Source organism: Thermobia domestica, chromosome 9 (assembly GCF_964235325.1).
Source record: "Thermobia domestica chromosome 9, izTheDome1.hap1.1, whole genome shotgun sequence".
Lineage (NCBI taxonomy): Eukaryota > Metazoa > Arthropoda > Insecta > Zygentoma > Lepismatidae > Thermobia > Thermobia domestica.
The window spans coordinates 1289808-1302660 of NC_137462.1; the positions used below are offsets into that span (position 1 = coordinate 1289808).

General features: G+C 36.8%; 1 protein-coding gene across 1 annotated transcript in view; it reads left to right on the top strand.

Annotated features, from left to right (window-relative positions):
- Nucleotides 1–1553: 1553 nt before the first annotated feature.
- Nucleotides 1554–12853, top strand: part of LOC145694326 (uncharacterized) — a 196039-nt gene continuing 184739 nt past the window's right edge. The window contains exon 1 of the mRNA XM_081770434.1: nt 1554–3393. Coding sequence (XP_081626560.1) covers nt 2964–3393 — 430 coding nt within the window. The 5' untranslated portion in view covers nt 1554–2963. The remainder of the gene's footprint in view (nt 3394–12853) is intronic.

Genomic DNA, 12853 nt, shown 5'->3' on the forward strand with positions numbered 1-12853 from the left:
TGCTTCTTAATCAGGAGAATCCGAGTTCGAATCCTGACTGAGGATTTTTCAGTTTCTCCCTCAGTTCCATCAGGCGAATGTCAATGTAGTACCCTTAAATATAGTACAAACCAACTTTCATTTCTTTTCAAATTGGTGTTTGACTTCTTAAGAGGACTCATCACTGCGAAATTAAAATACCGCTAATTTTACAATAATTATGTGATATCTTCAAATAGATAAAAGATAATCGAAAAGTGAAACAAGACCTCCCTAGACAATATTATTCTGCGTGAGATATCGTTATCATGACTCATTTATCTGCTTTCGATTTCCAGCCATTCAGAAACCCGGTATTTATTTTCGCGTTTCTAAATAACTGCAAACGGAAAGGTACTACGTGACTCGTGATAACTGTACCTCATGCAAAATAACATCGTCTAGGGAGGTCTTGATCCACTTTTCGATTATCTTTTATCTATTTGAAGATATCACATAATTACTGTAAAATTAGCGGTATTTTAATTTCGCAGTGATAGAAACTCTTAATTGTTGGGGAACACTGTGGCTCAGTGGTAGACAGGCCCGTATCCATCGCGGTCTAGGGGGGGCGGCCTCTCCCTAAATTTTGGCTGCCCCCCTAAAATTTTCACGGTAAACTGGCAAATGAACTATAATATGGTTGCATCGCCCCCCTTCACTTCAGCTGGCTACAGCGCTTACCTTGCTTCGATCCCCGGCCAAATAAGTCGTGGGGTACTCCCGTTTCGTCCCACATTCCCATCCCACCAACTCTTCCATCCGTTTCATTTAGCTCGACGGGCATAATCGTGGGACGTTAAACTGACAGATTTCATTTAATTTATTTTTTGTTTATTTTATTTTTTTGTTTATTTTATTTTTATTTATTTATTTAACAATCACCAGATACAGCTCAGAGGCCATTTTACACTGGATATCTAACAACGACAACAACAACAACAATGGAAAGGGTTTGGGAAGGTATCGGCCAGGGTCTGTTTACTAGGTACCATTGCGGCATTTGCCTGGAAGGACTGAGGAAAACCCTGGAAAACACCAGCCAGGATGGTCGGCAGTGGGAATCGAACCCACGACTTCCTTAGTGTAAATTGGTTATATCTGGATGTTTATAAACAAAATAATTAATAAACTAGGTTAAATATTTTCTTTCTTTCTTATTTAACAAGTTTCGTATCCAGCTATTAGGCCGTTTTGTACTGACACATTACCGACAAGGGAAGAAAATTTTCCAAGGAAGTTAATCTGAACCACTGTATTAAATGTACAACTTTCAGTATTCACCTAGTGAAATTGAGAACAATCCTGAAAAATCTTCGGATCGTAATTCGAACACAAATCGAAGCCTCTCAATTACTAAACGAAAATTCTACGAAATTCGCCTACGCTGTGCTTTACAGTTACATTAAAAGAGCAGTACGTTTCCTGAGAAAATGATAGGATTTCTCAGCTTTACAATGGAATGGCACTTTTTCTTTCCGCAGGTTGGCAGCACTTGCGGGCAATCCCGCATGAGTAAGTTTTCGACGGCGCGGCGCTCGTTTTCAGCAGTGGGATACCATACCAGCCATTGGTCAAACACGCGTCTGAAGTGCTGCAGTCCCCTTGCACGCGTTTTTCTCGCCTTCGAACACGAGACACTAATCTTCAGGAAGCATCTTTTTACTTTGGCTTTCGGCGGGGTCCCTTCCCAAACAAAAGCTTTCTTAGTTCCGAGAATGACTTTGCTGAGAGGAAAACCCCTTTGAAGGAGTGTGAACACATCAGTGGAAAACAGTTCCGGTTACGAACTCAGGACTCGGCAAGTGTTGGAAGTGTTGTCATTGCAGCTTTTGTTGTGATTTTTATTTTTAGTTTCCTCCCCCTCCTCTCTTGTCTACGTATATATTAAAAGCATGCATATATCCAAGGTCAGCAAGTAAAGCTCCATTGTGACGTTGTTAGGGGGGACAGGAAATGCTTCATTGAACTCCGTGGTTCTCCCCTCCCCTCCCCTTCCTTTGCACAGTTTCCTTCCTTTAAAAAAAGGGGTGATGTGAGTGACAACTGACTGCCTGGAGCGTTCAGAAGACTGGAATTCAGGGGGGGTCAACCAGCAGCGCTTTTAAAAATCATTATTTTCTCGTTGTGTAAGAATAACATTCAAAGTGTAGAGAAGCTTAGAGCACCTTAGCTAACTTGTTTATTGTTAAGTGGTTTCTGTGTTCCTCGGAAGAAAAATGATTTTATGTTATTAACAACTTTACTGCAGTGATGTGTTCATGGCTGTTGTGTTGAGTTTCTGTTGTGGAAGTTGTTGAAACAGTTTTTATGAAGCGAAACTAAACACAATTAATTAAAAAAAAAAAAAAAAACTATTACTTTACATTCTGGTAAAATTTGCGACATAAAACTAATTCTTGTATTAAATCTATGTGATTCATCATTCCGAATTTGTTATTTATTAGTAATGAATGTGATGTTTCATGACCGTAAGCGTGTAGTCAAGAATTTTAAAATCAAATCTTTCGACAGACGTGCAAAAAGTTGAAGTTTGTTTTAATTTATTTATGACATAACGAGTATACGTTTTAAATAAAATTCGAAAGCTTCAATTTTGTACGGAAATGTACGTTAGTTTCGCTGAGAAGACGAAGAAATAACTCAGCCTGGAATCTTATCTTTCAATCTCTTTTGCTAACATCGGTCGTGTTAAATATATGATGACTTCTGTGTTTGTGGAGCTTGGCATCATCAGATAGACGTGTAGTGTGGGAGTAAAGCCATATATCAAATATTATCTACATTCTAATACACTGGCGTTACTAAGCACGCACTACAGGTTCAGAAGCATTTGAAGAGAAAGTGTCCACACAGTGAGTTACAATACGGAGAGTTGTGTGTTGTGAAATAAGGAAAGACCGTTAGTTTTTGCCAACAATGTGAGTGAGTGCTGGTATTGGTAAATGGCCGGTATGGTCGTCATACAGGGCCATGATGACGATTGCGGGAACCGGACCACGGGGCACGGGGAGAGGCAGTTATCTGTGCCGTACGCTGTGTGTGAAATTCTGGTGGCCGTGGTGGCCATCATCGGTAACTTTATGGTTATCCTTGTGTTCGCAAGGCAGCGACGGCTCCGCAGAAGGACCAATTATTATATCGTGTCTTTAGCAGTGGCGGACCTTCTGGTGGGGCTTTTGGGCATCCCCTTCGCTATTATGTCGTACGTGGGACTTCCACGGAACCTCCATGCTTGCCTCTTCACAGTGTCCCTGCTAGTGGTGTTGTGTACCATCTCTATCTTCTGCCTGGTGGCTGTGTCTGTGGACAGGTACTGGGCCATTCTCTATCCAATGGGATACTCCAGGAACGTGAGAACAAGAACAGCTATCGGTGAGTATTATCACGTTTTTCTCTTTCTTCTTACATTTACTTTGTTTTGAGAACATACTTTTATAGTTCCGATGTCAGGGGACACGATTTTAGATTGACGAAATAGCATTTAAAAGCCAAAGTAATTTATTTGAAAGTGCATTCGAAACAAAAGCAAGGAAGACAAAAATAGAAACACCAACTGTAAATTAAGTTATACTACATGTATCGCTTTGCTAATTGACTACTTGGTAAATGAGTTGATAATTATTACTAGAAACTACCTACACACCATAGAGATATCCCTTGGTCGCAGGGATGCTATCCCCCTCCCAAAAAATACCATTTTGCCCCCAAATGTACACTCATGTCCAAAATGATTGTCGCATATCTATAACTGTCCTCTAGTAAAATATAATTTGATAATGAATATGCAGGGTACTTTTAATACTGATACTATGTGTATAATCGGGAATACTTCAACTTGTAAATTATTCGTTGTAGCTTTGGAAAATTCAAGATTACTAATAAAACTCCAACTGACCAAAGCAGTATATATATTTTAAAATTATCTATTTGTGTTACAATTTCGGCTATGTAACATAGCCTTCCTCAGACAAGTTATGAGAAAAATATCCAATTTTGACAGCTTATATACAATCTGGATGCAAGACACGCCAATTAAAAGTTCATGATTTGTAAAGAGAAAGTGAGCGTGTCTTGCATCCAGATTGTATATAAGCTGTCAAAATTGGATATTTTTCTCATAATGTGTCTGAGGAAGGCTATGTTACATAGCCGAAACTGTAACACAAATATATAATTTTAAATTATATATATATATATATATATATATATATATATACATATACTGCTTTGGTCAGTTGGAGTTTTATTAGTAATAATCGGGAAATGTATATTTGTGGTAAATTTCACAGGAAAAGAATTATAAATACGAAAATTAGAATGAGTAAAACAAAATGTTGCTAAATGGACAAAAAAGTTTTATTTTCGTTATATTGTTCTTATTTACTGCCTTATTACTTATCTTTTGACATGAAATTTGCCACATGCATGTCTTTGCCGATTATACACATTCTAACATTATAAGAAATACCGGGCGAATTCGTTATCAAATTGTATTCCTACAACAACATATTTATAGACATGCGACAATAATTTTGGACATGAGTGTACCTTCCTCTACTTCAAATGTACCACTTTCTAGTTTGAGTATATCATTTACAATGAAAAATTATGTCTTCTCAAGTAATTTGGTGGGCGCAAGTTGCGCCCTAACACCCATCTGTGTATATTCCATCCCCGATAACGGGATATCTGCCTCCTCCATTTTTGCATATACATGTCCCACGGACATCCTATGGAATTTCAGATTTCCATTTTTGTCTTGGAAACTGCCAATTATATGAAAGAATGCCTATGATAAGTATGATGATAATTTAGAATGACACAAATGACTTCTGCCCTGAGGTCTGTTATCATACCAGCAATCAGAAACATCTGCTGAGTGGTCTACAAGTGACGCGATTACAAATGTTGTCCACGTCTCGTCTCGTCTCGAAAATCAAACGAGATGCATGTTTTTAAAATTCTGGACGGCAATAGAAACATGACAATTCTCGTCTCGTGGAGAAGAATGTGTCTTTCAGTTTAGCGTCCCACGTTATGCCCGTTAGACTAAGAGAGATGGATGATAAAGATGATGATGGACGGGTTGCTGGAATCAAAATGTGGGAAGAAATGGGAGTCCTTCGAGAAAACCCACGGACACGATGTTCTTCACCTCGAACTTACTTGGCTGGAGATTGAACCAGGGACCCCACGTACCAGATGTAAACCCTCTACCACTCAGCCACCGTGACCCTCTGGGCAAAATTAAAAACCTCAAACATTGTTATCGCGTTGCATGATTCAAAATATAAAAACTACTAATTGACAAAATGATTGTACAGACACAACAAAAAATGAAATGAAATCTTCCAAGTTTTACGTCCCACAGTTATGCCGGTTAGGCTAAAGGAGACAGTGATGATGAGAGATGGGTGAAATGGTGGAATGAAGAAAGTGGGAGGAAACGGGAGTACCCCGAGAAAACCAACGATCACGGTGTTGGTCCAGCACAAAGCTCAGATGGCGCGAGCTGGGATCAAACCCTGGACCCCATGCGCCAGAGGCGAACGCTCTATTACTGACCCACCGCGCCCCCCATAAACACAATAAAAAGTATTTATCAACGTCTAAAGGTATGCAAATTGTTACACAATATACTCCGGTAATAAATGAAATTTAAATGTCACACATCCTTCGTTGACCTCTCGTGACGTAGAAGGATTCTGATAACGCCTATATCAAATTAAGAAGAAAATCAGGGAATAAATTTTAAAGATAAATTTGCAGAGCAAGACTACGAATTTTAGACGGATGAACAAGCTTTTTTTTTTTTTAAAGAATCGAGATGAGACGAGACAACCTTATTTCTCGTCTCGTATCATCCCGTGGACAACACTAGTTCTTACCATCTCTTGTTCTATTTGTTTACAATATTGAAGTCATTTACAGCAGCCAGTACTCGAATATAGATAACGCTATATCCATTCTTATTGAGATTATAACATCCGCTGCACGAAATTTTTAAGCACACGGAGAAAAATGCATAATCCAGTCAGCATGTAAATGCTGTTTTTACCAGGTTACGCGCGTCACCATGTTAAGTAATGTTGTTTCATCAGTAGTACGATCTACACCACCGTCCAGCGAAAATTTTGTATTGTGGGACCACCATTTCAAATCTAGAATTAACGCCATACCCATTCCGACGGTGGTAACTTAGGTATATAATGTTGTTACTACCTTCCTACGACTGTCCCCTCTTGGTTCTTTCTGAATCTGTGACTCCCTACCTTACGAGAGTAATAGTTTTTGATACGAAATCAATCATGTGAATAAAATTACCCAATCACAGCGAGTCTAGTTCGACGCCGAACTCCAGACTTGGCATGGTGTTCCCACCTGCTGTACTTTTATACATGAAATTACATTACTTAAGGAGCGCACCCGCGTAAATACAATGTATCCACACGGAAATCCTAGTCCTTTTTCTCTCAGTGCAGGTGTCGTGTCTACCATACCGTTCCTCTGTTATTGAAAGACTGAAAGGTATTAAAAATATATCTTTTGGATAAGTTACATATTGTTCTTGACGTAATAGAACTAAAAATCAGCTTTGTTGTCCCACCTTTTGAAAGAATCCAAAGAATGTTTCGTAAGGATTATTTTAGTTTCAAAAATTTCCAATGAGCGGATTACATGGAGAGCTTTTATTGGTCGAATTCCAACTTCAAGTTGGGATTGCAACACTTACACCATTTGTTTATGGTGCATTCAAAAATAAAAGGAAAATAAAATACTTCCGCTTCAGCAGGGAAATTCAATCATAATTTTCTGTCACAGCAACTCGTAATGCAATATTTATTATTAGAGCTTAATAGATGTTCCAAGTGAGGAAATCGACTTGTTTTGTTTGTTTGTTTGCTTGTTATTATTGTTGTTGTTAAGGTCTAAGTGTAAAACAAGTAGTCATACAGTAGAACCTCTGAATTGCGAACACGGGTGGGTAAAGGCGAGGTTTCCATTCCAGTGACGTTACACAAAATTGCTTACTTTTCATATGGTAATTGTATGCAGTGGATCTTTATTAGTACAAAATTCTTGCCCTCTTTTTTTTCAATACCCAATGACAGTTACGCGAGTTTGTCTAATACTCTATGCTTCGGAGAAATATTATTTGCACTCAAAAACGTATTTGTTAAGAGAATGTTAGTGTATGTTTAGGAAGAAGGAAAATCATTTCTAAATAATTAGGAGAGAAAAGCATCATTCTACGTACATCGGTTCATTATTTTATTGCAAGACTGTTTCTTAATATACAAGTCACTCTAAACCAGTATTTATTCTTTCACCTTCTCAATTTGAAGCGTTTACTTCATTTTCCCATTTGTGTTTCACGAAAGAAACGTTTCATGTTGTACACGAAAGGAAATCTGACAACGTCGCTCTTACGTGCTATTGGCTCTCGCCAAACGTCAAGAGAATTGAGCCGAACAGTAGTCTAATCTCGAAATACTGTATTCAATATTCCAATGACTGGAGGATAAGGGGATATCTACCTCAGTAAAAATAAAAGTATCCCTGGGAAAATTTATATGGGCTCCGAAGCACGGTGCATGTCTAGTAATATTCTCCTCAAATACGTATCTTTGCTAATATATATATATATATATATTTAAAAATATATATTTATTAAAATTATATATATATATATATTATATTTATTATTAATTAATATATATATATTTAAAAAATCCTTAATTTGCATTCAGACTCTGCTAAAATTAGAGTAACGCAATAAAACCATGTTACATTATAATTAAATACTGAAAATTTATTATGAAAAGATGAAAAAAGAATTTCAAGTTCAGAAAAATTGAAATGTTTCAGTTTAACGTCCTACGATTATGTCCATTAGGCTAAGGGAGACAAACAAGTGAATGATGACTAAAAAATTGGTGGAATGAGAAAGTAAGAGGAAACGGGAGTACACCGAAAAAACCCACGAACACAATTTTGTCCACTACAAATTTATTTGGCCCGGGATTGAATCAGGGACCCCATATAGGAGAAATAAGCCCTTTATCATTGAGCCACCGTGCTCCGTTGTCCCCCCAATTTCAAGTTCTGGTTGTAAGTGGTTCATTAGGTCAAACGAAATACATTTTATAAGGATGGGATTTCCTGTCTACTGTATGGCATCATAGACTTATTTTGAACTTGCAGGAAGTATTTTCTGTACTAAGTAAGAACTAAAAGTAATTTCTGTCCGCTATGAAGTTACTAAAATAGAGAAGAGGCTGTACGTATCTACGTGTAGCTGTAGAAAAGACGGTGCTGTCCCCTAATAATACCTGTATATATTTTTTGTAGATTGCAGATTGATGAATAAGACTAGAGGGGAAGTCCACTGGATTTACTATTTATCCAGTGCGACTTAGTATGAGGATAAATGATAACCGAGAGGCTTATTTTTTTATATGGTAGGTTCAGATTAGATTTAGCATTGCAAAGTTGACTATTCATTTAAGAAAAATTAAGATGTTCGTTTGCTAGTTACGGGTAATTATAGTACAATCTAAATTAAGTGAAATTAGGAAGTTTTTAGGGATTTAGATGTCTGCGCTTTCGGCACCTATAGCCATGTTAGTCCGTTACGTATGAGGGATGACGTCCCTCGGCGAGCACACTATCCAAGGAAAGGGAAGGAAGGAAACGAGGTACCATTTCGGTATTAGCTTGGTGTAAATGAAAAAAACCTCCTTCAGGATGGCTGGCCTCAAAAAGCCTTTTTACACTTTTCCAACGTAGTGCCCCACCGGGAATCGAACCTGGGACCGCTCTCACCTTCGGTGCGAGCGTTAGCGACTACGCTACGCGGGCGAACTTTTTAGTTTATATACCACAAAAGAGATAGTACTGAAAAGTACTACTACTTGTGGCATTTAAATCTAAAATTTTGACCTGTGCAATATATATATAATATACCCTATAAATTACTGAAAAGTTTTAACAGTTTGTTATAATTTGTTGCATACACAGTTTTAGACAACACGAAAGATATACAATGAAAACAAACAACATAATTTACATATGTAGACAAGTTTATTTTTCTAAGCTTGTCTAGACAATTTAACAAACGGAAATAACTTTAAAAAATAGGTGTGTAAAATAAACATAAAGGGCGGTATTCAGAGCGAGTTCGTTAATAAACGTTAGTCACGTGATTAGTTAGATTTGCATTACCTCTGTATTAAGGATGGTGTACTTTTTGGTATTCAGAGTCTACTTGGAGTTCAGCTAATAAGTTGATTTGGTTATGTTTAACTAATATAACCCTAATACATCGGGTGAGTAAAAATAAATGTGGCAACTAGGGAATTCTAGACGTGCGCATGCATAGTCTGTAAAAATGAAAATGTATGAAATGCGAAATTCGAAATATTTTCTTTGTGGTTGGACATCACAAGAACTTATAAATAGTTACGAAATCGAGTTATGATTTACGTACTCTTTCTGACGGATGTCTTTACGTGAGGAATAAGTAAATTCAATTCATATTGGCGACAATAGAAGGATTATGCTGTAATTATAAGGGAGGATAATTTATCGATCAGTTGTATGTATCCCTCAGGAAACTGCAAATTTTCTACTCATTTCTCACTGCTGACTTTTAGAAACAGTTCTGCTATTGTGGGGGCCGCGGTGGCTCAGTGGTAGAGCGTTCACCTCTGGTGCTTGGAGTCCCGGGTTCGGTCCCAGCCCCCACCCAGTGAACTTTGTGGTGGACAAACACCGTGTGCGTGGGTTTTCTCGGGGTTCTCCCGTTTCCTCCCACTTTCTTCATTCCAGCATTTCATTCATTACTCATCATCACCGTCTCCTTTAGCCTAACCGGCATAACCGTGGGACATAAAACTCAAAGATTTCATTTCATTTCAGTTCCACTATTGTAGAGGACTCGGCTTAATGGCTGCTTCATAATTAACTCACTCAATGAGGTGAAAGCAAAGAAAGACATGCAATTAACTGTCTTTGTATTTTCATAATATAACTTTATTTTGGCTAAACCAAGGTACCCTCTGCTCTAAATTAATTAGCCACATGTGATTAACTTAGTCAACTACTACGTGCTAATCATAGTTCCGAATACACTTCCGATAACCATGCGTTAGTCAAACCCTTAATATGATGCTAATCATACGTCAAAACGACTGTGCATAAGGACTAAAAATTTTAATAAAATGTAAATATTGATGTTAATTTTTACTTTTTAAGTTACATTATTTAGGAAGCTTCTGACCAAAGTTTCTCTCCCCTACGACTTTGGTTCCGAAATTCGGAGACAGAATACCGTTCTTTGAATAGAGGAGTCAAAATCAGCACCTTTCCGGGAGAGCGAGTTGATTTTTGGCACAGCTGCAGGTTGACAATTTGTTCCTGAGGATGGGGGAGAGGAAAATATGTAACTTCATTTGCGATGTTTCTTCCTTTATATATTTAAAAACGAATTTAAGTTTATGTGTCACGTTATCATACAATAACCGGAACAGGACATTTGGGCGCGAGATGTTTGGGCGCAAAGCCATATATCTGAATAGATTAATCTACTTAAATGGGTTATAATGTATTTCACAACTAGAACCTGGATGTCTACGCATTAAAAGCCTTCGAAATATGCACTAATATAACAAAAACTGTCTTAAAAATAACAGCAAACGTTATTTATTTATTTATTTGTTTGTTTATTTATTTGTTTGTTTATTTAGAAAAACAACAACACAACAGGCTTAATGCCTAGTTATAGTGTCGTATAATACATACATAGACATATATACACATTTATTCGTACAATTAATCAATTCACTTCGAGTGTCAGGTACTCGGTAATAATCATATTTCTAAATACATATTCTGACATATTGAATATATCTAAAACATCAGTTTTATGACTTAATTCATCGTAGGAGTCACACATTCTCCACAGCGGAGATTTACTGAGAATATTTGTTCGTGCCCTTTCACAGAAAAATATACCAGTATTCCCTGGTCTTGTTCTACCTGTTGGAACGCTCAGATATACTTTCATGAGTAGCTCTGGACAGTCAATTTTATTATTTAATACTTTATATAAAAATAGTAAATCATACATGTTTCGTCGATTCGTCAACATTAGGATATTTAAACTCCTTACTAAGTCTACATAGGGAATGTGTTTGGGATAGAAAGCTGTTTTCTTGTACGTAATAATTTTTAGAAATTTAAATTGTATGTTTTCTATTGCTTGTAAGTATTTATTTACATTCGGTGTCCAAATAACGCACGCATATTCTAATCGGGACCTTACGTACAAATTATAAAGTTTAATGAATGTTGACTCGTTTCTAAACTCTTTACCCATTCTATAGATAAAACCGAGGTTTCTGAATGCAGCGTTAGAGATTGCATCAATGTGATGAGAGAAGGTCAATTTTGAATCAAAAATTACTCCTAAATCTTTAACTGAATTTGGTTTACACAGAGGTATGCCATTAATTATATACGGATAATTGATGGGATTTTATTTCCTTGAGAACAATAAAGACTTGCATTTAGAGATATTCAATGAAAGTTTGTTTTTATCACACCATTGCCCAAAACCATGTGAATCCTGCTCGAGTTGTGTGAAGTCATCCATTGTACTTATTTTAGAATATAGTTTGAGATCATCGGCAAACAACAGAAAGTGAGATTTTTTAACTAGGTTGAAATAGCATTAATTACAAGAAGAAATAGTAGCGGACCTAAATGGGATCCTTGAGGAACACCTGATAATGTGGTAAATTTCGTGGTAATATTATCCCTTGTAAGACAGCTTGCTTTCGATTGCACAAATAGGAAGCGAAGTACTCTATTGCTCGTTTAGAAAAATTGAAAGATACCAATTTTTGTAGTAGCACGTCATGGTCAACTCTGTCGAAAGCCTTACTGAAATCCGTATAAATGACGTCCACTTGATCGCGTGTGTCTAATTCTCTTGCTATGTAATCCGTTACTATTGCTAGATCGGTTGTTGTCGATTTATTTCTTAAAAATCCGTGTTGATGTTCAGATATGACAGGCTTTACATGGTTTCTTATTCTCAAACTTCAAATTAAAAGAATGAGAAAGATGAAATTTGACCCCAATTTTCTTTTTAAATAAGCTATCTTCAAAAACTCTAAATTTTCGTTTTGTTGTAGTATGTCCTATGGTAAACAGTCACTGAAAGTCTCAGTTGCATTAAATGCTTGGTTTAGTACTAGTAAACTTTTGTATAGTGCAGAAAAAAATACGGGTCTAATTATTTTGTTTCTAGAATGATATATCCTATTTTCAGGAAAATCGGACACCATGACCTGCTCCTAAATAAACTTCTGTGAATTTACCTTTATATCATCTCTATGGAATAAGCATTTTGGATATTCATAACTTCATAGCTATTCATAACATTGTATTACTGCGTATTACTATGTATTTGCAACAGAGATAATTGAAACGAAAAGAACAGTGAAATCTAATATAGATATTGAACAATTTATTTTTGTCTTATGTTAAATTTATCAAGACATTATCATTCCATGACGGAATTATGGACCAAACTCCTCAACTATTCTACAATGTCAACAGTTTCGAAGTTTTGTACAAGTTTTGTAAGATTTTTTTTTTCATCTGCCTCAATATATTTTCTTCTTTTTTTAAAGTGACTCTTCTCCTCGAAGACTCGTACACTAAGTCCCACTTTTTTATATCCTCCGAAGTGTATCAAGTGCGGCAAATAGACGTATAGTCCATTTGGAGCCCCGACTGTAGTTTACGATGAGCTACTTCGGCG